The following is a 25118-nucleotide window of genomic DNA, read 5'->3' as shown; positions in this document are numbered from 1 at the left end:
CAGAATACCTAGGCCAAATTGCTCGAGTACATGGAACAGACAAGAGCATTGCACTCCATCGAAAGCCTTTTCTGCATCCAGGGATAGCACTAGACCGTCAGATGCTAGTTTCTAGCATATCTGAATAATGTTCAACAATCTTCTCATGTTGTTTAATGAATTACAACCTTTAATAAAACAAGTCTGATCATTTTTTATGCTAGGTAAAATGTTTTCTAAGCATTTGGCTAAGATCTTAGATACAATTTTTAAAGCTGCATTTAGAAGTGAAAGGCAGGAGGTGTAGGAAGCAGTGTTTTTTGGGCACTTGCTTTTTTTAAATTAAAGAAATATTTACATCTCTTAAAGATGGGGGGGAGGGATCCAGTGGCAAAGGAGTGACTAAACATGTTCACCATAGGGCCCACTAAAAGATCCTGAAACGCTTTTCAAAGGCATGCAGGTATACATGAGACAATTGCTTTTAATTTCATCACTTTTCAGGAGGAATGAAGCATTGTTTCAATGCACTGTAATAGTACCAACAAATTTGTCCACATCTGTATGTAAAATCATGACCATGCTCTGATACTTACTTTGCCTCTGTAGTGCCTGGCCTCATAATTGCTGCTTGCAGCTATATTTAGGGGCCAAGTACCAGAGGTGCCTATGCACCTATTGTAATTGTCAACTTTCTTCTTCTTATTATTCTGCTTCTTCTTCCACTTTTGAGTCTAGGGCAGCTCACAGAACCGTACATCAGAAAGTTATGAAATTTGGCACACAGATGGTCTAAAATATTATCATAGCAAATTTGGATTTGCTATTTCAAGCCATCTAGCACCACCAACAGGTCAAATTTTCACTTATATTTATTCTAATAACTTTTGAACCGTAAGGGCTAGAAACAAAATTCTTTTTTCCTCTGATTCCCTGGCTTTTGCCAAGTTGATTCCACACCATGGTTTCAATTTCTGCCTGACTAGATTTTCTGCCATTTTGAATTTTCTGAAAAACCTACTTTTTCAAACTCCTCCTAGACCATTTGACTGCTTGCAGCTATATTGCTTCTTCTTCTTATTTATATTTTCCGCCATCTTTTTTTTCCCTACTCCTCCTACAAAATTTGTCCCATCATCACCAATTTTGGCATACATCAACTTAAGAGTAAGCCTCACAAAATGTATCAAAATAATTTAGAATAGTCAAGAGGGTTTGCCCGTAATGGTCAACAAATCTGATGGTGAAGCCGCCAAACAGGATATGAGGGTGTATCTCAGCAATGACTTTGCGAAATAACACAAAACTTGGTAAGCATCTTCGGGACCATGACCTGAGGCTATGCAACAAATTTTGTGAAAGCACCACCTACTGGTCAAAGGTTACAATAACATGCCAGAAATGCTTATGTCTAACTGGCATTTTTGATACTCCTCCTCCAAATTTTGTCCAATCTTCACCACATTTAGCTTACATCATCTTGATACCTGTTGAAACAATGCTGCAGTATTGCCACCCTGCTGCCCATTTATCCATCCTATACGTTTCCTCCTGCAGTCAGAGAATTTCACCACTGTCTATGGTCAAAACATTCATATGAGTGAAACTACAAATTACTCTTGACTGTCTTCGCCTAAAGTTATAGCTCTGCTTTCCTGTGATTGCTTAGGCAACAACTGTAGCAAGTCTGTGAATGTGTGGCTCACCGAGTCTGGGTGCTTGGCCCCGAAAATGCTGCTTGCAGCTTTAATCATTATTATTATTATTATTATTATTATTATTATTATTATTATTATTATAACTGATCTCGCAGACTAAACTATAGGTCCTACAGACATGAAACTTGGTCAGTACATTGTATTCCCTCATGCTACTCAGGCAAGAGAGATGAGCCTGATCGGGCTAATGGTGTCACTATAGTGTTTTACATTTTGACTCATATCTCAAATACTGTAAGTCCTACAGTGAGAATTCTTCTTCCAACTTCCTCTGTCTTATCTCCGCTTCTCTCTCCCACTTCTTCGAAATTCTTCGCAATTTACTTTTTTCCCTTTTTGGTATTTCCTTTTTCTTCAATTCTTGCCCTGCACTAATTCACCACTCTAGTACTCTAGTATAAGTACCTTCATTGGGAAATAACCCTCCTGATAAAGCAAAAAATAGTTTTATTTGGGCTGCATCCTACTGTCCCTGGCTTTGGTCATCTCTTTCATTGGTCCAGATACGGTTGGTGTTTTGTTTGAAGTGTTATCTTTTTTCTAAAAGGAGAACACAAAACAGGGATTACACAAAAACACATTTCAACAACACAGGGTGGCCACCAACACAACATGATGGTTTTGGTTGTCACGTCCAGTTTCTCTTATTTTCTTATTCTCTTTTTTTTATATATCTTTTTCAATATACTCACACAGGATATTGTTTACCCACACGAGATAAAGTGAAGTGTTTGATGTGTAGCCCACACAGGACAATCCCTTTCAACAAAGGAACATATATCCACACAGGATAATTTAAAAATGTTTCTTTCTGCCTCACAAACAGTTATTTGACACAGATTGGTCTTACCTTTATTTTGTCACTGTAGACAAAGCCCTCCTCAAAAACCATGGAATATATTCATTTCAATTTAAACCTGCCTCATGATGATACCTGAGCCTGAAATGTTGGAGTCCTACTGACTATGCCAAAAACTGTAGAAGAAATTCAATAAATTATGTAGCAACTCACAGCCTCAAATGGCAGAACACAGACATGGCAGAGGCAACGTTAGTACAAAAACACTGAGTTTATTTTCTGAAAGTGAGAGGGAAGTGGTGTGGCGGTGATGCAGGGGATGTGAGCGAGGCTGGCTTGTGGCATTGTGGGCTGTGTTGAGACGAGGCAGAGGGGCATCTTGCTGGGCTTTGTGGGCCAGGTGTAATGGCGTGGGCAGTGAGGTAGCGGTGGTGAGAGGTCAGGGGCTTTCCCTTGAGTGCCAGGGATGAGAGCTCTCAGCGTGGTGCAGAGGGCACGGTTCCATCATGGCTGTCAGCAGTTTCTGTAAAAGAGGTTAACCAGCATCAGTATGGAAACAGAATCTGCTCACCATGCTGCAGCCAAGGCCCCCTTTTATACTCCCTTGGATTCTCTGTGAGCATGAGGAGCAGCCATTGTCGTTAGCAGCTGCCAGCCGTGTTCTATTACTTCGCCCCGCCTCCTGGTCGTGTGCTCACTCGCCGTCCAAAACAGTGGTGTTGAAGTGGCGCTGTCCTTTCAGCACCATGCCAGCAGTCATGCGAGGAGCGTGCTGAGCTTTGTGCATGTGGACTGGTGGCCCACCGTCACAATCTATGCCAAATAACTTGAGCCTTATTGCAATCTTACAGATAGAGAGATAAGTGTACACACACAGTATACCTCCACTCATCTCTCCCTACCAAGACAGACAAACAGTTTATATACTGGTTTCGGAGACACAAGTTCAAAACACACATATAAATGTTCACATCCTACTCAGCACCCTTTCTTGTCAAATCACACCAAAGTCTACCTACACCTAAAATGGGTAGTTAGTTACCCACTTAGAACAAATTATTAAATCAAGTCATATGAATGATTAATTACTGACTGACCTTTGACTGCCATGTAGAGAAATGCTTATTTAGTTTCCACACTTTACAGAAGTAAAATTAAAATAAATAAGTATTCATCTTCCAGAATCAATACTTACTGCACTGTTATTTTGCAGCAATTACAGCCTTTAGTTGGCTCGGATATATCTCTATGAGCTTTGTATATTTTGATTTTGGCATTTTCTCCCATTACCCAATGAAAAATGTCTCCGACTCTCCTGATTTAGATGGAGAACATTGGTGGACAGCAATTTTCAGGTCATGCGACAGATTATCAATTGGATTTAAGTCTCGACTTTGACTTGGTCGTTCCAGAACAAAAACTTTTTTTTTTCATGCCATTCCTTTTAAGTTTTGCCCTGTGCTTTGGGTCTTGTTCTGTCGGGATGTAAATTTTCACCCTGGACACAGATTTCTGGCTGACTGGAACAGGTTCTCCCTTGACGGTAACAAGATTTCCACTTCCTCCTGCTGATAAACAGCCCCAGAGCATGATGCTACCACCACTGTCCTTGAGGTAGGGATGGTGTTACCTGGGTGTTGGGCTGTATTCGGTCTGCTGTATTTGATATTGTCTTTCTTGCCTGTGTGCTCAATTTGGAAAGATTTCTGAATTTGGTAGTGTCTGGGTTATGCCATATTTTTTCCACTTTGTTAAAATGGATTTCACAGAGTTTCTAGGAAAGTTCAAAGCATTGCTGAAATATTTTTTTTAAACTCTCACGAGCTTTTTCTAACAACTTTATCTCAAAGCTTCTTGGGCAGGTCCTTTGTCCTCATGTCAGAAGGACCAATCAAATCTGCCGTTTTACCTGCGAGACCTCCCAAAGTCAGTGATATTTAATGTGCAACCATACAGTTGGATACAAGTGGACTTGAAATTAATACAGATAGTACCATGTTTAACATATGTAGTGTGAGTGTGCAAGAGAATTAAATACTAGTACTAATTTAGATCGTTAAAAGAAATCGGGAGTGAGTACTTATCAATTAGTATAGTGCAATACCATTGGTGAATTCAGTGATAAATTAATGCTCGTCCATGCATATGTATCATCCCTATATACATTTCAGCTGCAATATGAATGCTCAGCAATAAGTGTGCAGGTGTGACCACTAAGGACTTTTTACAGACAACGGGCTTCATTTATCAAGCTGGATACAACAGATTTAATTTAAATTGGTATTCATGAAAATCCTGTAAATTTGGAAAAATGTTTTATCCTGCTCCTGTGTGTAAATTTACACATAATACTAACTAACTTGACAACTTGATCGACTTCAAATCATATAATATGCATGTATTACTGCACTTTTATATGTACATTATACTTTCAAGTTTAAATTGCTTCAACATTTTGCAGACCCCCTTATACAGAGCAACTTACAGAAGTGCTTTGGAAACTCCATTAAAAACACATCCTCAAGCTGGTTCAGTAGGTCAAGGACTATAAATACCATCAAGGACATTTTGTGAAACCCAGTCATTTTATATTGTGCCATTAATAACAGAATATGAAAAATAAAGAAAGCAAGCAAACACAAACCCAATAATAAAGACAAATAAAACTAATCACTCAATTATAACAAGAGAAGTGCCATCCTATAAATGGAGGACTGGGGCTGGTCTGTCTGGTCTGAGTAGGCTTATAATTGTTTAATTAAACAAAATCACCATTCTTACCATTGTCTCAATGTCTGTCTTTTTCAGTCACATCTGCAGAATTGGCCTGAGCAAATTATAAAAACAGTATGATTTATGTGTTTTAGATATGGCTAATGTGGACTTCAAGTTCAAGTTGAAAAAAAAAATGAAAAAAGTTGCTTTAACTAATGTGTTTGCTAAATATAACTAAAGATAAATCTCTCTTGTTAAAGTCCTTTTTAGGTTATTTTGTTTATTTTGATTTTATGTTCCTCAAGCCTTACCTATCTATTTATGCTTTTAAATCGTTCATATTATTATTTACAATAGGAGACTTTAATTTTATCCAAAGATTACTGAAATTCACCCGGAAGTAAAATGAGCTAGTTTGCCGCATGTTGGCATTGTCATGTGACCAATGACATCATAGTAAAGAGCTCGCCAGATTAGAGCAACTGTTTTTTTTCTTGTTTAAACGTTCAGCAAGTTAACAGTTTACTCAGGTGTTGTTAAACAAGTACGACAAGTTAAACAAGTTAACTAGCGCTATTTTTGAATCGGAATACGAAGCAGTCACGTGGTTGCAGGCGAACCGAAGCTTCGGACGTCATAGATCACGTGGTTATGGCAAAACGAATCAAGCTCCGGTACAGTGCTTCGCTGTGAGATGTTTCGTTTTTTATTATACAAGCTTCGAGGCCTTCGAACGTCACGTGTGTAGTTTTAACCACAATGAACAAGGAACAACATTTAAAACCTACAGCACTTACACTTTAAAAGAAATAACCTTTCCACTTTGTAATATCCCTGTGAAAAACATGATAACTTATTTGGGAGTCAAGAGCTCTGAAAATGCTAGTGCAATGGTTGACTTAAATTTTAAATCTGTTATTGAAAGTATAAAAAAAATACATAAATATAACTCGTGATTAATTAGAGATCTGTTTATACAGGGCAGAGTTATGTTAAGTAAAGCAGAAGGCCTCTCTTCACTTACTGTCCCAAAAAATATATGCTCACAAGTGGATAATAAAATTTTAACTTTATCTGGAGAAACAAACCACACAAAATTAAGAGAGATATCCTTGTCAATAAATTGTCTGAACGTGGGTTAAATGTTCTTGATTTTACTCTTTTTAACCAAACTCCCTTATTGTCGGTTCCAACCATCCATGTAAATCAAGATGGCTTAAACCTAACCATTCATCATGGCGCAGCATCGGGACATTACCTTATAAATATGTTATCTCTAATAAATTAAAGGAAATAAATTACAAAATTATTTATCAGTGTTATCCAGTAAATGCAGCCATCAGTAAATATAGCCATACTATAAGTGATAAATGTACCTTTTGCAACACATCGGTTAAAGATAATGAATATTTATTCTTTTATTGCCCTTTCTGTACCTCATTTTGGATTGACTTTAAAATGGACATAACAACGAAATTTAACGAAGTCTTCAATTAAAACCATATGATATTTTACTTTGTTTACAAAACCCAAATTTTTCTGAAAAACAAAATCACATCATTAATCTTTTAGTTATTTTAGCAAAGTTTTACATTCACAAGACAAGAGGAACTCAAAAAACCCTCATATATTACCTTCTGTAATACTGATCTAAAGGTATACTTTGAAACGCTTTCAAACATAAGAATACAAAACAGGAAACTTATGAAAACGGTAAAAATGCTAAAGTTTTTAAAATTCATGTAACTGCCCAAGCATTATGTTCTTTTCTATTGCTGTTGTTCCTTTTGTTAATTATTTTAGTTCACGTTCTCTTAACTGTTAAACAATGCAATTGACTTCTTTTTGCTTTGTATTTGACCATGTTACTGTAACAATACAATAAAGAAAGAAAGAAAAAAAACCCCTTACACTTAAAAAGAGCCGACGCGCTGCCTGCCCCCATTTTTGATTCTGACAGCTCCGCGGCGGAAGCAGTAGGTCATCCGGGTACTTCACGTTGTGCACGCAACCAAATAGCAGTTGTAGGAACACGACGCATGTGAGTAGTTACTGGGACACCAAGGAGACGAGTACACGTGAACTTCCAATTTGGTAAGTGCATTTTTATTATCGTAATACTTTCTCCTTTTCATCATACCTTTTATCCTAACTAATATGTTTTCCTTAGGTCTACATGTTGTATACTAACTTCATATCAGGCCTACTACCTTTCAGGCAACTGTTGTATTAGCTTGTGGTAGCTACAGTTGAGGCCAAAAATTTATATGGACCTAGGTTAAAGATATTCAATCTCAGTTTTTCACAACTCCACACATTTGATGTTACCATACATTTCTTTAGGCAAATTATTAGGCAAGTGATACCTCACATCAGAGATAATTTTAGAACAATCTTTTTAGAGGCAGATTTAATTCTGCATTAATTTACTATATCAGAATTTCAGTGGGTCAGACGGTTACATACACCACGTTGACTGTCACTTTAAACAGCCTGGAGATTCCCGAAATTGATGTAATGACTTTTAGAAACTCCTGACTGGCTAATTGTTATAATTAGGACTTAAATGGGAGGGCATCTGTGTCGGTAAAAGAGCATACCTTTAGAGCCTGTGCCTTTTTGAATTGGTACCATGGGAAATCTAAACAACTTAGCCAAGACCTCAGAAAAACATAGGTCTGGTTCCTCTTTAGGACCAATTTCCAATAAATGTACCAAGAGCATCTGTATAAACAACTGTATGCAAATATAAAAAAGATCAAAGAACTTTGGTCCAAAAGGTTCAGCTGAACCCCAAGACATCAATAAAGGAAATGTTGAGGGGGGTTGGAGGCATCAGGTGCCACATATATACAACTACCATTAAAAGCATCCCACATAACCATGAGGTGAAAAGATATCATACATGGAAGAAGTCCCTACTCCAAAAATTGTATTTAAAAAGCCAGACTGAACACCAGCCTTTTGGAGGAGGGTTCTCTGGACATTTGGGAGCATATATGGTCCCACTCTATACAGAGTAAAAGTACTCTGTCCACAGTGTTGAAACTTCAGTGTAAATAAGACACTGCGTTGTGTTAAAAAAAGAACACTTGCAGTGTAAAATGTTCGTTAGAGCTGTTCATAATTAACATTGGGGGTATTTAGCAATGTTATTTTATCCCTTTAGACAGCTCTAAGTAGTGTCATTAAAAAAGATTGTTATTATTTTCACAATTATAATTATAATTTATAATTTAGTTTATAATTATTTTTATGCCACTAAATGATTGTGCCTACACTGTTTAGTGTTACATTCAATAATTGTAAAATTTCAAATGTCCCAAACATGTCCTCATTAAAAATAAATTTATTTATTTAACTTTTTTTTTTTAATTTAAATGTGGCTACTTTAACAGTCATGTCCTAGATAATACAGTGCAATAGACTACATAAGCACGCACAGTTCCAGCATCCCGCCAATGTCAGTAGTAGACATCTTAAAATGAATTGCACATTAAACACAGTTACTTAAACAGTTATGCAAAAATCATGCCAATATATGACTCAATTTAGAGTATGGTTTAATGAAACAAAAGAAGCCATAAGAGATCTTCAAATCGGATGGTTTATAATAATTTAGGTCAGAGTGTTTCGCGTAGCGCTTGACGACAGTATGATATATCGACTATGTGAAATTGTCACACATACAGTCAAGTCCAGAAGTATTTGGACAGCGACACAATTTTCGAAATTTTGCTTCTGTGCTCCACCATAATGGATTTGAAGTGAAGCAATCAAGATGTGATTGAAGACTAGACTTTCAGCTTTAATTCAGGGGATTTAGGAATTACAGCCATTTTTTTACATGGTCCCTCCATTTTCACAGGCTCAAAACAATTGAGTGATAAGAAGTTTCATAGCCAGTTTCCTCATTATTTAATGACAAATTAAGGAGATAAATGGTCTGGAGTTGATTTTAAATGTTGAATTTGCATTTGGTAGCTGTTTCTGGGAACTCTCAATATGCTGTCCAAAGAGGTGTCGATGCAAGTGAAGGAGGCCATTATTAGGCTGAACAATCAAAACAGACCTATCAGAGAGATAGCAGAAACTTTAGGAGTGGCCAAATCAACAATTTGGTACATTCTTAAAAAGAAGGAATGCACTGGTGAGCCCAGCAACACCAAAAGGCCTGGAAGACAACTAAAGTGGGTGATCGCAGAATTCTTTCCTTGGTGAAGAAAAACTCCTTCACAACATCTAGCCAAGTTAAGAATACTCTGGAGGAGGTAGGCATATCATTATCAAAATCTACAATCAAGAGACACTTTCATGAACGTAAATACAGAGGGTTTACCTCAAGATACAAACCCCTGGTGACACTCTGTACAGATGGATAATGGCCCTAAACATACTGCGGAAGCAACCTGAAGGCTTCTTAAGGCAAAGAACTGGAATGTTCTTAAATGGCCGAGTCTGGTAAAACATCTCAGGGGAGGAAACTCAGCATTTGGTGATGTATGTGGGTTCCAGACTTCAGGCAGTCATTGACTGTAAAGGATTTGCATCCACGTATTAAAAATAATCCTTATATTTATAATTGTTAGTTTGTCCAATTACTTTTGAGCCTGTGAAAATGGCGGGACTGTGTAAAAATTGGCTGTAATTCCTAAACGGTTAATGCAATGTATTTTTTAAACCCCTTGAATTAAAGGGGTTTAAAGTCTTCACTTCAGTCACATCTTGATTACTTCATTTCAAATCCATTGTGGTGGTTTTATATATTTCTGTAAAACTGCTTTGTGATCGCGTCCATTGTTAAAAGCACTGTACAAATAAAATTGAATTATAGTGGTCTACAGAGGCAAAATTGTGTCAATTGTACTTATGGACCAGACTGTATCAGAGATATCGCAGGTATCGTGATAGTTTTTAAAAACATGAAAAAACATCAAATTTTATTTTATTTGTACAACCTTTTGTAGAAACTATGTTTTAACTTTTTATAAATATATGAAGCACCTGATTTGATTTTAATATTTTCTACATTTTTGACATTTTAACATGTTTAAAAGTTAGTTATTCAAAAAAGTTTTAAATTTTTTTCCACCTTTTAAGTGGTAAATTAATTTTTCATGGACAGTAAATAAATATATGGAATTTTTTTTATCTAACTGTTTTGCTGGCACTTTATTTGCAAACCTATGTATTGTGATACATTGTAAAAATATCTTCAAGTGTCATGATATTTTGATATTTTCGTCATATTGCCCACCCCTCAAGAGCTGATGTAACCACATAGTATACATTATTCTTAAACAACAATAGTTTTGGTTTGGCAAACAACTGGCAACTTCTCCACTCCTTGATATTTTCCATTATATTTAACCCATTTCACTGACAGCTCATTAGTATTTGAGGGGGAAAAAGTATCAAACTCAGTTCAATTTTATTTGTATAGTGCTTTTAATGATGGACATTGTGCAGTTTTACAGAAATAAATAGATTTAAATTAATTTAAACCAAAATAAATTGTAAATATGTGAATTTATCCTTAATGAGCAAGCAAGAGGCGACGGTGGCAAGGAAAAACTCCCTGAGACGATATGAGGAAGGAACCTTGAGAGGAACCAGACTCAAAAGGGAACCCATTCTCATCTGGATGCTAACGGATAGGGCAATTATAAATAAATCCCTTCTGTAACTGTGTACTATATGGATACATAGTGCAATTGTGCAACCAGTAAATTCAACACAGTTTTCACAAGAAGTCCGGTTTGTTAAACCTATCCACTGTCCACTGATGGAGTACTCGTGGCAACCGCAGCTCCAAAGCCACCACAGCAATCGCAGTCCCGAACCATCACAGTACAACTCCACGGCCCCCAAGTGGCACCATCCCCAGCAATCCTACTGATCTTCAGCATCTAAACATCCCAGTTCACCACAACACTCTATGCCTGTGAACCTACCAGACCTGCTTCTTTACCTAAGAAAAAACTATTCACAAAAGGCTTGACTAAACAAATATGTTTTCAGCCTAGACACTCAGACTGTGTCTGAGCCCCGAACACTAACTGGAAGGCTGTTCCATAACTGTGGGGCTTTGTAAGAAACCCCCTGCTCTACCGTCTACCCCCTGCTGCAGCCTTCACTATTTGAGGTACTAACAAATAGCCTGCACCTTTTGATCGAAGTAGGTAGCGGATCATAAAAGACCGAAAGTTCGCTCAGGTACTGTGGTGTGAGACCATTCAGTGCTTTATAAGTCACTAGTAGTATTTTATAATCAAAACGAAATTTGATTGGGAGCCAATGCAGTGTAGATAAGATAGGGGTGATGTGGTCATATCTTCTGGTTCTAGTAAGGACTCTTGCATTCTGGACTAACTGGAGCTTGTTTATGCATCTACTGGAACATCGAGACAGCAAGGCATTAGTGACAATACATTTCTTATCTTAGCAGTATTTCTGAGATGAAAGAAAGCTATCCTACTAATATTATTTACATGGGCTTCAAATGAAAGACTGAAATCAATAATCACACCAAAGTTTTTACTCTTGCACATGATGAAACAGAAAGGCCATCCAGAATTATGTAATCAGAAAGCTTACTTCTAGCTGCATGTGGTCCTAGTACAAGTACTTATCTCTTGTCAGAATTAAGTAAGAGAATTCCTCAACTTTAATAACTGGTGTCTGTCATCTGGCTTTGCTGAAACGTACAACTGTGTGTCAGCAGCATACTAGTGGAAGCTAATACCATGTTTACGAATAATTTTGCCCAGAGGTAGCATATTTAAAGAAAAGAGCAGTGGGCCTAAAACAGAGCCTTGCGGGACACCAAACTTTACCTTAGTATGCATAGAGAAGTCACCATTTACATCTACAAACCAATAACAATCAGTCAAATAAGATCTGGGCCAGGAGAGGGACGTCCCCTTAACGCCTACAACATTTTCTAGTCCATCGAGGAGAGTAGCGTTATCAATGGTATTAAAAGCTGCACTAAGGTCAAGCAACACAAGCAAGGGGACACAACCTTGATCAGAGGCCAGTAGTAGGTCATTTACCACTTTAACCAGTGCTGTCTCTGTGCTATGATGTGGCCTAAATCCTAACTGCTACATTTCATTAATGTTTTTCCTATGTAGTTATGAGCATAGCTGCTGTGCTACAGCCTTTTCTGTGATCTTGGAGATAAAGGGGAGGTTGGCCTATAGTTAGACAGCTGACAGGGGTCGAGCTTAGGTTTTTTAATCAGGGGTTTGAAAACTGCTAGTTTAAAAGATTTAGGTACATAGCCAGTGTTAAGGGAAGTATTGGTTATCTTTGGAAGAGGCTTGATTGTTTCTGGACTTATCTGTTTGAAGAAACATGTAAGTAAGGGATATCTCTCAGCAGTTGGGCCACAGAATGACTTTGTGGATGACTGTTGGTTCTCTAATGTGCTGTTCCCCTGAATTTTCTTTATTTTCCATGTCAAATATTTTGAAGGCTACTTTGAAGGCTGTAGAAATGTTCCTTTTAATGATTAGAAATATAATAAATGTATTCATTTACTTAGATATAAAACTAAGATAGGTTTAATAATATCAAATGCAAAAGTTGAGGAAAGTAGGAAAAAACAATAATTAAGAAAGGAGCTTTCATTTATGATAAATAAAGTGGTTAAAAACTATTAGTTTGGCTAGATACCTTTGTTTAAATAGTCAATAAGACTTGCAGTTTGAGGGCGTTTCTTTAAGCAAATGAATGTGGCCTTGCACAAGCACTTCAATTTAGAATGTGTGGGATTTATCAATGGCCATTGCGTATAGCTGTGTATACGCACGTGTGATAATACCTATTTTCAGGTTCTGGAACGCCTTGCCACTATCCATTAGACAAGCTTCTTCTCTTAATATCTTTAAATCCAGGCTAAAGACATTTTTATTTTCTAAAGCGTATGGCTGATGGGATAGCTGTATGATTTTATAACTTTTCTGTTTGTTTGTTGTGTGTTTGTTGTTTTTGATGTCTTGCTGGAAAGCACATTGGTCAACGGAAGTTGTAATTAATTGTGCTATATAAATATATTGTCATCATTGTCATTCTTGTGCATACGGGCAGTCTTGCGCACACGGGCAGTCTTGCGCACAAATTTGGAACTTGTTCTGCGCACGCTTTGATAAACGAGATCCTGCAAACCCCAACAAAGGCCTGTCCCAATGGCTGCGGTCAGGAAAGCGCCTCTGCGGTGACATGGCCAGGACTGAGAGGCTATGGAGGAGCTTCTTCCTCCAAGCCATCAGAACCCTGAGCTCCTGATCACCTCTCCAGCCCCTCTGCACAGGACACTTATGCACACACACACACACACACACACAGCACTAGCACATAGTTCACATATGTCTCATGGTTCATTTGCACAGGGCCCATAAACATACACAGACACATACATACTTTTTCATATATGTATTTTTTTGTATGCTCTTACATGTATTGTCTTGCACTTTCCCTTACCCCATACCAGGGTTATGGACATTATAAATTTTCTGTGACCCCTTTACCACCCTACTTAAAAAAAAAAAAAAAAAAAAAAAAGTCAGAACTTTTAAGTTTGAAGGGTAAATGAGAGTTTTTTTTTTTTTTTTTTTTTAAATTCAAACACTAACTGTAATAAGAAGACTGGTTGGTGTTGGTACTCAATAATTATCTAGAATAGTTCACAAGTATGAAATTTGAGACACACTGCTAGTGAGATTTACGAAGGTAGTTGGATGGGGAAATTTGTCCATCTTATTGCTGAATTCTTAAGTTAATGCAGTGTGTCAGGATAGTGTAAGACTAAAATAGCATGTACACTCTTCATTTAAATGTGGCTTAATTGAATGTGACTCCCAGTAACATTTCAAAACACAAAATCTGTTTTTATAGTTAGAGTGAGATTTCTAATTTTAATTTTTAAAATAAATAAATAAATAAGGCAAAAGAGGGTTGTGAAAAACCTAAAATCTCGAATTTGTAAATCAAGCAACCCCACATGGGGTCGTGACCCCTAGTTTGGTTAGCTCTGCTCTATACCCTACCAATAAACCTTGGAATCTTTGAGGTTTGAGGTATAACTACTGGATAGAAGACCACTTTTGAGTCCTGGGGTTGCCTACAGTTTTTTTTTTTTTTTTTTGTCCTGCTCTCTTTAGTGATTTTTTTTTGTTAATATAGTGAGCTTGCTATGTATTAATCAATATGATATTGTTTATTAATTAATTGTTGTAGGTCTAAATTTTGCTTAAATGAAATGCTTAAATTCATCATGTGCTCTCTCTCCCCAGACAGTGAAATTATGACCCGCTGGGCAAGAGCCAAAAATGTCCATAAACACAAATCAACAGATGCTGCATCATGGAGCCAACTAAGGGCAGGCATAGCAGGTAGAGGGAACTCTTCAGACAACCTTTTACAGGATGATGCATCACACTGTTGCCCTGATGGAAAGAGAGCTAACAAAAATAGACAACTTGACAAGAATGGGTTCATGGATTATATGAAGCACAAGAGGCAACCATTACCTAAAGGACGACGAGGAATGGCCACAGAGGAGCAGGACATAAGAGAAGTAGTAGCAATAGCTCTCAAAAAAAACAAAAGAAGAGAAAATCGGAGGATAAAGAGACAGGATGCTACAAAGAGCAACATGGTGTGTAGCTTAAGGAATTTATGGTGATGGAGAGTAGGGCTGGGTAATATGATAACATGACATCAATATTATGTCAACTTTTCTGAGATATTGTGAGTATTGTGATCTCTATTGATAACTGTTTTCTTTTAAACAGTTTTCTACCATTTGAATCTTTAAAATTGTAAAATGTAAAAAAAAAAAAAAAAAAAATTACAGATTGCGTTGCAGTTTGTTAGGAAACCTATATATTGTGATACATGTTGCATATCATAGAAATGTCTTAGCATATCATATGATATTTTTATCATATTACCCAACCCTATTCATGAGGGCATATTGCATTTGTGAATTTTGATGGATTCATACAAATATGTTTATTTGTTTGTAGATTTTTTTTTTTAACCCCTTTACTATGTCCAGGTGTGCTTTAACTGTAGGAAGCCTGGCCATGGATTGGCTGACTGCCCAAAAGCTGATGATGAGGAAATGGGTAGAGGGATCTGCTTTCGTTGTGGATCTACAGAACATGTGATCCAGAGGTGCAGAGCTAAAGTAGACCCTGCTATGGGTAAGAATGTAAAGTATTTTTAAGTAGTGTTATAGACAAATGTTGTGATAATTAATGTTTTAACTGTAGTTACAAATTTAAGTTCCATCTGATATTTGAGAGGCTTTAAACCAGCAGCAAACTAATGCAAAGCTAATTCTAAAAATGTCATTCAAATGGTCCTAAGTGGAACACACCTCCATCTTTGGTGTTTTTTTTTTTCTTCTTCTTCTTTTTTTTCCCCCTAAGTGAATCAGTGTCCAGACACAGCTGTTCACATTGTACTCTATTCAGGTTTGATCTGTGGGAGATTGACTTCCATATTTTACATTGTTTAGCATTCGCATACAGCCAAATGTAATTTAAAGTCACTTCAATTTGTCACCAAGCAGTGTTGTCATTTATTATTTATCTGATTAAGGGTCTGCAGGCGTATTATTGATGCATTTTCTGAATCGTTTTCTTTTTTTTTTTTTTTCCTTTGGAAAAACACTTTTATTGCACTGTGTACTAAATTATATTTTGGGGTTTTTGCAGGTGATTATCCATATGCCACATGCTTCATTTGTGGAAAGACTGGTCACCTATCCAGATCTTGCCCGGATAACCCAAAAGGACTTTATGCTGCAGGTGTGGCCTTAAACAAGTACTAAATTCATTTTTTGTTAAATTTTTTTGCACAGCCAGAAGGAAGTGTGTGTGTGTGTGTGTGTGTGTGTGTGTGTGTGTGTGTCAAGTCAAGTGGTTTTTATTGTCATTTCATCCATATATAGCTAGTTAGTACACAGTGAAAAGAAACACTGTTCCTTCAGGACCATGGTGCTACATAAAACAACACAGAACTACAAGAGACTACACATTACTACATAAAGTGCACAGTGGAAACATGTGCAAACAGCACAAGACGGGACAATAGGCACAGTAAGAGAAAGTATAGCGCCGACTAGTACACAGTTCTAGTATGAAAGTGTCAGATATAACAGTAGAAAGAGAAAGAGTGAGGCTTTCCTCAGCCTTGGCAGAAAGAAGAGACACTCCTGGGCTTTCTTGGATATGGAGCTGGTGTTGAGGGACCAGGTGAGGTTTTCCACCAGGTGAACACCAAGGAATCTGGTGCTCTTAACGATTGAAAGTACAGTCAGGTCCGGAAGTATTTGGACAATGACAGAGTTTTTGTGATTTTGCCTTTATATACCACCACAATGGATTTGAAATAAAACAATCAAGATGTGATCGAAGTGTAGACTTTCAGCTTTATTTTAAGAGGTTCCACAAAAATATGGCATTTACCATTTAGGAATTACAGCCATTTTCAACAAAGTATCTCCATTTTCAGGGGCTCAAAAGTATTTGGACAAAGTGACATAATTGTAAATATAACCATAATTTTAATACTTGGTTGAAAATCCTTTGCAGTCAATGACTGCCTGAAGTCAGGAGCCCATGGACATCACCAAGTTTCCACTGAGTTTCCTCCCTGGAGATGCTTTGCCAGACCTTCACTGCAGCCACCTTCAGTTGCTGCTTGTTTGTGGGTCTTTCTGCCTTCAGTCTTGTCTTCAGTAAGTGAAAAACATGCTCTACTGGGTTGAGATCAGATGACTGACTTGGCCATTGAAAAATATTCCATTTCTTTGCCTTCAAAAAGTCTTGTGTTGCTTTTGCAGTATGTTTAGGGTCATTATCCACCTACACTGTGAAGCGGCGTCCTATCAGTTTTGTAGCATTTGGCTGAATGTGAGCGGAGAGTATAGCCCTATACACCTCAGAATTCATCTTGCTACTTCTGTCAGCAGTCACATCAATAAACACCAATGAGCCCATTCCATTGGCAGCCATACATGCCCATGGCATAACACTTCCTCCACCATGTTTGACACATGATGTGGTATACTTTGGATCATGAGCTGTTCCTTTCTTTCGCCATACTTTTCTCTTCCCATCATTCTGGTACAAGTTAATCTTGGTTTTATCAGTCCAAATAATCTTATTCCAGAACATGGGAGGCTTTTTTACATGTTTTCTGGCAAAGTCTAATCTGGCTTTCCTGTTCTTGAATGTTACCAGTGGTTTGCACCTTGTTGTAAACCCTCTGTATTTACTTTCATGAAGGCATCTCTTGATTGTAGATTTCGACAATGATACGCCTACCTTCTCCAGAGCATTCTTAACTTCTGTTGATGTTGTGAAGGGGTTTTTCTTCACCAAGGAAAGGATTCTGCGATCATCCACTTTAGTTGTCTTCTGTGGTCCTCTAGGCCTTTCGATGTTGTTGAGCTCACCAGTGCTTTCTTTCTTTTTAAGAATGTACCAAATTGTTGATTTGGCCACACCTAAGGATTTTGCTATCGCTCTTATAGATTTATGTTGTTTTTTCAGCCTAATGATGGCCTCCTTCACTTGCATTAAGATCTCCTTGGACTTCATATTGGTAGCTCCAGTCAAACAGCTGCCAAATGCCAACTCAATACCTGATATCAACTCCAGACCTTTTATCTGCTTCAGTTGTCTTGAAGTAACGAGGGAATGGACCGCACCTGGTCAATTAACTTCTTGTCAGTCAATTAACCAAATAGCTTTGAGCCCCTGAAAATGGAAGTACTTTGCTTAAAATGGCTGTAATTCCTAAATGGTAAAATAAATATTTTTGTGGAACCTCTTAAAATAAAGGTCAAAGTCTACACTTCGATCACATCTTGATTGTTTTATTTCAAATCCATTGTGGTGGTGTATAAAGGCAAAATCACAAAAACTCTGTCATTGTCCAAATACTTCTGGACCTGACTGTATATTGTCAAATGAGTTATCCATCACCATATTCTGAGGTGAACAAGTGCATGTGTGGCATACATTAAGAGTACGATCCAGGCCTTCATGCTTGATCCCCATAGTGCGGGGCGGTGTGTCTGTTGTAGCGTGCGTGTGAGCATTTCTTTCCTGGGGAGGCTCTGCCAGGCTTACTGCAGCTTTCTTGCTTGTTCTTGGAGCATATCGCCTCCAGTTTTCCCTTCATCAAGTGAAATGAATGCTCAATTGAATTCCATTCGGGCAATTGTTTTGGCCATTGCCGAACATTGCACTTTTTTGTTTTAAAAAAAGTCTTGGGTTGCTTTCAAAGTATGCTTTGGGTCATTTGTCCTTCTGCAGTGTGAAGCATTATCCAATGAGTTTTGAAGCATTTGTCTCAATCTGAGTAGATAATATAGCCCTATACACTTCAGAATTCATCCTGCTGGTTTAAATACAAAAAAATCTGTTTCATTGGCAGCCATACATGCCCATGACATAAGATGAGGTGGCGTGCATGGGCTCATTAGCAGTTCCTTCTCTTCTACATATTCTACAGATTGACACAGATACCTTTAATTAAGGAAAGAATTTTTTTTCGGGCCTTTTGGGGTTTCTCATAATCCTATGTATGAGGTGAAGGTAATTCAGAAGCTTTTGATATATGGTGATGTTCCAGTCTAATGTGGCTCAGCATTTAGGGCTCTGGACTACTAATCAGAAGGATGAAAGTTTGAATCCCTGTACCGTCAAACTGCCATTGTTGGGTCCTTGAGCAAGACCTTCATCTGAATCTGAATCTTCATCTCAATTGTAAGTCACTTTGGACAAAAGCATCTGCCAAATAAGAAATGTATGTTTATACTTGTAACGCTTTTCTGGTAATATTACCAGTACTTTGTCGATGTAAGAAAAGCAAGCCATTTTCAAGCTGAGAAAAGAGGGAAAATCGATCAGAGCCATTGCACAAGCATTGGGCATGGCCAGTACAATAATTTGGAATGTCCTGAAAAAGACAGAAACTGGATGTACTAACAACAAGACATTGAGCAGTTCAGCCAAGGAAAACAGCAGCAGTTGATGGCAATAACATTGTGAAAGCTGTTTAGAAAAACCCCAAAACAACAGTCGGTGACATCACCAACAACCTACACAGGGCAGGGGTGAAGGTATCCTAATCCACTGTTTGAAGAAGACTTCGAGAGCAGAAATATAGAAGCCATGCCAATCGATGCAAACCACTCATCAGCAGTAAGAATTGGAAGGCCAGATTGGAATTCACAAAGAAATACAGAGATGAGCTACAAAGATTTCACATGCATTTCAACTCCTGAAGAGGAGACTGAAAGAAGAAATCCCTCAAAGCTAAAAACAACTGAAAGAAGCTGTGGTATAAGCCTGGAAAAGAATAATGCAACAGATTGATGTCAGTGGGTCGCCAGCTTGAAGTTATTGCAAGCAAGGGAAATTGGGTGCTCTGCCACCAAAGGTACCATGTTCTAAGTTGTTTAACACATCTAGATGTATGCATCTAGAAAATTAAACCTGAAATTCCGATTGATCATCTCATATCATATCATCTCATTTCATCTCAAACCCAAATGTCTTCAGTATATAGCAAAAACAAAAGAATTGGCCTTGCCATTCCAATACTTCCAGTATATACACTCGCCAGCTTTTTAATTAGGAATAACAAACTAATACTGGATGGAAAAATTGCTGGAAATTTGTCAGCTGCAAATTCATGCTGCGAATTTCCTGTTCTACCACATCCCATATGTATTGAGTTCAAATCTGGTAACTGGCGCTAATGAAATTCATTCACTGTGCATGATGACCAAACACCTCCACATTGGTCTTTTCAGTCCAAAGGATGTTGTTCCAGAACTTTTGTGGTTTGTTTAGATGTAATTTTGCAAACCGAAGTCATGCTCCATATTCATTTTTCCTAGCCACGCTTACATGAAAGACATACTTTTCCAGTCTTTTTCTGATTGTGCTGTCATGAACATAAACATTTATTTTGCTTACAGAGGCCTGTAGGTCACATGATGTAGCATTGCAGATATTTCTGAGCATTAAATGGTCTGACAATGGACTGACTTTGCTGGGACGCCCACTCCTGGGAAGACTGGCAACTGTCTTGAAAGCTCACCATTTTTAAACAATCCTTCTCACTGCAGAATGGTGAATTTCATATTGTTTGGAGATGGCCTTATAACCCTTCCCAGAATGATGAGCAGCACCAGTTGCTTCTCTTAGGTCATGGCTAATGTCCTATCTTCTTGGCATGATGTAGACACACACCTGAGTGCTCCAGATCACAAAACTGCCAAAAGTTATGCTTTTATAGAGGTATTAGTAACACCTGGCTGCTAGTAGGAAGAAGTAGGAAGAGTGTACTTACCTTTTCCCACCTGGTTTCATAATGTTGGTTTAGTTTTTTTGGGAAAAAATGAATACATTTTGAAATCTTTTGTGATTTTATTGTCAGCTGACTTTATTTTTTTGTATATAGAAGTTGGTGAGGACCACACAATTGTTATTCAGACCCTGATAAATAAAAACATAGAATTGAAGGAGGGTGCACTTTCTTTTTTTTCGTGACTGTATTTATACACCAGTAAAACAGGACATTTTTTGACAACAGTTCTTGGGGCCTTGGAGCTATTGAAAAATAATGATGCTATTTCAAGAATTACAATTTGTTTACATGTAAAATATTACTTAGTGTGTCATTAATTTTGCATTAAATTTGGCATGGGCCACCTTCTTCCATTGCTCCATCATCCAGTTCTGATGCTCATGTGCCCATTGAAGGTGCATTGAGCAGTAGACAGGGGTCAGCATGGCCAGTGTGTGTTCTGATACATATCAGTCATAGCCAGCATTTTGTGCTACAGTAGCTCTTCTGTGGGACTGGACCAGACGGGCTAGCCTTCACTCCCACACACATCAGTGAGCCTTGGGTGCCCATGACCCTGTCACCAGTTCACCGGTTGTCTTTCTTTGGACCATTTTTGGTAGGTACTAACCACTGCATACCGGGAACACCCCACAAGACGTGCTGTTTTGGAGATGCTCTGATCCAGTCGTCTAACCGTTACAATTTGGCTGTTGTCAAAGTCTCTCTAATCCGCTTGCCCATTTTTCCTGCTTGCCCATTTTTCCTGCTTCCAATACATCAATTTCGAGAAATGACTTGCTGCCTAATATATCCCACCCCTTGACAGGTGCTATTGTAATGAGATAATCAATATTATTCACTTCACCTGTCAGTGGTTTTAATGTTATGGTTGATAGGTGTGTGTGTGTGTGTGTGTGTGTGTGTGTGTGTGTGTGTGTGTGTGTGTGTATATATATATATATATAGAGCCCCAGTTCTAGCTGAAGAGAAGCAGCTTCATAGCATGATGCTGCTATTACTATGCCTCAATATCAAATATGGTGCTCTTGGGTGATAAACATATCTTTAAGAGTTATGCCCAAAATGTTCTGCCTTCATCAGGCCATAGCACATTATGTCACATGGTTTGGGGTGATTTACCTGAGCTTGGCTGTTTGTTCTTTTTTTTTCCGTATAAGAAAGAGCTTCCACATAGCCACCCTACCCCATAGCCCACACTTGAACAATACGAGAGATTGTTGTCATATGTGGACAGTGACCAGTATTTGCCAGATATCTCTGCAGGTCCTTAAATGTTTAGATCTCTTGAAAATTTTTGGATGCTTTATCACATTAAAGATGAAAAAAGATCTGACATGATTTACTTTGTTTTCATTTTTTTACATCACAAAAACCTGTAATTTCAAAAGGGCTGTGTAGAATTTTTATATCCACTGTATAACATCTTTTTTTTGTTTTGTTTGTTTGTTTTTTTCGCACAGGTGGCTGTTGTCGAATTTGTGGTTCAGTAGAACACTTCCAGAAGGACTGCCCAGACCATCAGACCTCAAGTGAGTTAGTTGTCCCTCAAATTTACTTGGAATTTATGCAAAAGAAGACACAAACTACATTTATGTTTATGGTGAGTTGGTCTAGTATTAGGGTGCTTTCACATATGCAGAGTTCAGTTAGTTGGAATTGATCTGTGATTGCACTTGGGTGTGGCCCATGAGACCACCAGAAGGTTGTGAGAAAGAGATTTGACCCTGAATCTACCGAACTATAGGAACTGGGGAAGGAAGATGCCAAAAATCAGTCTTCTTTTGCCCCCCTACTAAAAACATCAGATGAACTCTCCACTTGATTGAACTAATGTGGTGCCCTTGCTTTGTATCATAGTAAATAGTTCATATGTGTAATAGTAGTAAGTAATGTGGAATAAAAACTACCAGGGTATGTATAGTAAAAAAAAATTGCACTTTCACTTTTTGGCCAAAAGAGGGAGGGGGAAAAAAAAAAAAGACTGACAATTTTTAATAGGAAATAAAAGATTAAACAGGTCTACAATGAAGTTTCAAATCTAACAGTGAACAAATAATTTTATTGTTATAATTGTTAATTGGACAGTGATTTAAAGTGCTGTTTGCTTTGAATTCCTGCAGTGGTCAGGAACCATTCATGGTTTCACAAGGGGCATTAGAAAAATGATTTGTAAAAGGTTTATAATGAAAATGTACTGTCATGTTTCTTACTGTTCAATGAGTTTACCATGAGTTTCAATGTGTTTACAGCCCCTTTTGTTGTAATAAGACTTTTTTTCCTGTTTTTATTTTACAGTTAATAATAGGCGATAATTGACAAGTTGATTGTGTGTTTGTTTTTTGTGTGTTCTCAAAGTTCTCATAAAACTGGAATTGGAGCAAACGTGTAGTTTGTGGGGGGTGTTTTCCCCCTAACTCTGAGTATGGGTATCACCATCATATGTAATAGGTAGTGCATTGCCAGGTGGTGGAGAACACCAATAATCATGATCCATAGCCTTGTGCTATACTATTACATGTTCATTTTGTATAGACAACTCGTGTCAGTATACATATTGTCATAAGTATGGGTGAATTGGCACAAATACACAAATCCAGAATAACAGCTATTCTCTTTCTACAAACTGACCTTTTTGTTAGTTATGGCACCAGTATATGATCAAAAGGGTCAAGAAAATGTGCAACTGAAACTTCAATGTAATCAGAACAGCTCTGTACAGACAACACATCTGTTTTATTTGCCTCACACACAAACAGCTGGATTAGATAAAAGCATCTGCTAAACCCAACAGTGATTTAGTTAAATGGTATGTCTTCATTATGCTAAAGTGCAAAGAGTTGTTTGAGAGAAAAATACCATTTGTATGTATACTGTATGGCCAAAAGTATGTGAACACCTGACCATCACACTCGTATGTGGCCAACAAAAACCATGGGCAGTAACACGGAGTTGGTCCCTCTTTGCTGTTATAACATGCTCCAATGTTCTGGGAAGGCTGGGAAGTCCACATACTTTTGGCCACATAGTGTATTTGTTTAGCTTGATTTCTGATCATTCATGTCTGTATTTTTAAACTTTGGAAACAAAGTTGTATGTATTTTGAATGTCTTCTGTCTTGTAGCAAATTCCATCACACTTGGTCGCCTGTCCAACCAGATCAGTGCTGATCATGAGGATGTCAACGTTCCTGTGACGCAAGTGTCACTCAAGAAAGTCAAGGTGGTGGTGTACTGAGCAGAGCCAATCAAGTCTGAAATATTTGGCTCTGTTTTATGAGAAAATCAAAGTTTTTTTTGGAGGAGATTTTTCAGGTATTATGTATACTCTCCAGCCACTTTAATGGAAAAACATGTACATGTGCACATTCATTCAGTTATCCAATCAGCCAGTCATATGGCAGCAGCAGTCTGATTGTTATGTGTGAAACAACCCAGGAGATGATCAGTCTCTGAAATACTCAAACCAGCCCATCCAGCACCAACAACCATGCCACAGCTGGTCACTGAGATGATATTTTTCTCTGTTCTAATGTTTGTTGTTTACATTAAATGTTGCTCTTGATCTGTATCCACATGATTTAATGCACTGCACTGCTGTCCTTTGATTACCTTATTGGACCATTTCATGCATAAGCAAGTGAGCAGATTTTACTATTAAAGTGGCCAGTGAGTATATATGACCTATAGATATGACAGATGTCATATGACAGATGACAGATATGACAGTTAGTGCCTACCAGTCTCCTTCTCTCACCCCCGACCTCTCAGGTCTTGTTTAGCTTACCTGTCAATTTTCACTGTCAACTTCAATTGTAATTTAACATAAAATTTATATTGACAATTACATGTACAAATATATTTACTTCTTTAAAAAGCTTTTTTGTGATAAAGATCTACGTTAAATCAGTGTTTCAGCTTCATTAAACCTATGATGCTCCTTATAATTCCTGGACATATGAATGATTCAGAATACTTCAATTAAAGATCTGTCTCAAACAAATAAGCATTCTGTCTGATAATGTTTAGAATGATTTTTAACTGCAGAGATTTTTTTCCTAGGGTATGAGTGCAAGCTTGAATCCTATAGGCCTTCAAATAGATCTCTGTCCTCATTGTTGATGGTTTTATAAGGTTGTGCTCCTCTATTGCGTGAAAATGAGAGCAGGCTAATATTACAAGCTTCTCTGTACTGTAAATGTACTGTAAATTTATGCAAGCTGATTACTAAAGCAGCAGTTTGTCAGATTCTTTGCAATCAGTTACTAGTTAGCAACCAAATTTATAGGGTAATTAAAGTACAAGCATTAACAGGAAAGAAGAAAGTTTTACCAGCTCCATCTTGCTTTTTATTTTACTGCTGCTCATACACTTCTCTTTGCTGTAGTTTTCACGGTACCCTGTGAGTTACTTATATAAATATTATATACACTACTGGTCAAAAGTTTAGGGTCACCCAGAAAATTTCACATTTTCCATGAAATCTCATTTTTATTTTTATTC

General features: G+C 37.6%; 1 protein-coding gene and 1 long non-coding RNA gene across 3 annotated transcripts; one reads left to right on the top strand and one right to left on the bottom strand.

The window, feature by feature from the left end:
- Nucleotides 1-941: 941 nt before the first annotated feature.
- LOC128320950 (uncharacterized) lies at nucleotides 942-7217 on the bottom strand. The gene is made up of 2 exons (XR_008304532.1): nucleotides 7123-7217; nucleotides 942-5323 (listed from the first exon to the last, which is right to left on the bottom strand). It is a non-coding gene; the product is annotated as an uncharacterized LOC128320950 (long non-coding RNA).
- zcchc9 (zinc finger, CCHC domain containing 9) lies at nucleotides 7153-24621 on the top strand. 2 transcript variants are annotated; one of them, XM_026944006.3, is made up of 6 exons: nucleotides 7153-7305; nucleotides 14511-14875; nucleotides 15278-15425; nucleotides 15942-16034; nucleotides 22080-22148; nucleotides 23741-24621. In XM_026944006.3, the coding sequence occupies exons 2-6, from the start codon at nucleotides 14522-14524 to the stop codon at nucleotides 23851-23853; spliced, it is 777 nt and encodes a 258-aa protein (XP_026799807.1). In that variant the 5' UTR covers nucleotides 7153-7305; nucleotides 14511-14521; the 3' UTR covers nucleotides 23854-24621. The 2 variants fall into 2 exon arrangements, with proteins under 2 accessions (XP_026799807.1, XP_053097389.1); XM_053241414.1 differs by having other exon boundaries at nucleotides 7172-7305; nucleotides 15942-16050; nucleotides 23741-23811.
- The last annotated feature ends 497 nt before the right edge of the window (nucleotides 24622-25118 follow it).

This window comes from Pangasianodon hypophthalmus, chromosome 17 (genome assembly GCF_027358585.1).
Source record: "Pangasianodon hypophthalmus isolate fPanHyp1 chromosome 17, fPanHyp1.pri, whole genome shotgun sequence".
NCBI lineage: Eukaryota > Metazoa > Chordata > Actinopteri > Siluriformes > Pangasiidae > Pangasianodon > Pangasianodon hypophthalmus.
The sequence above is the reverse complement of the archived record's forward strand: the minus strand, read 5'-3'. Positions and strand labels throughout refer to the sequence as shown.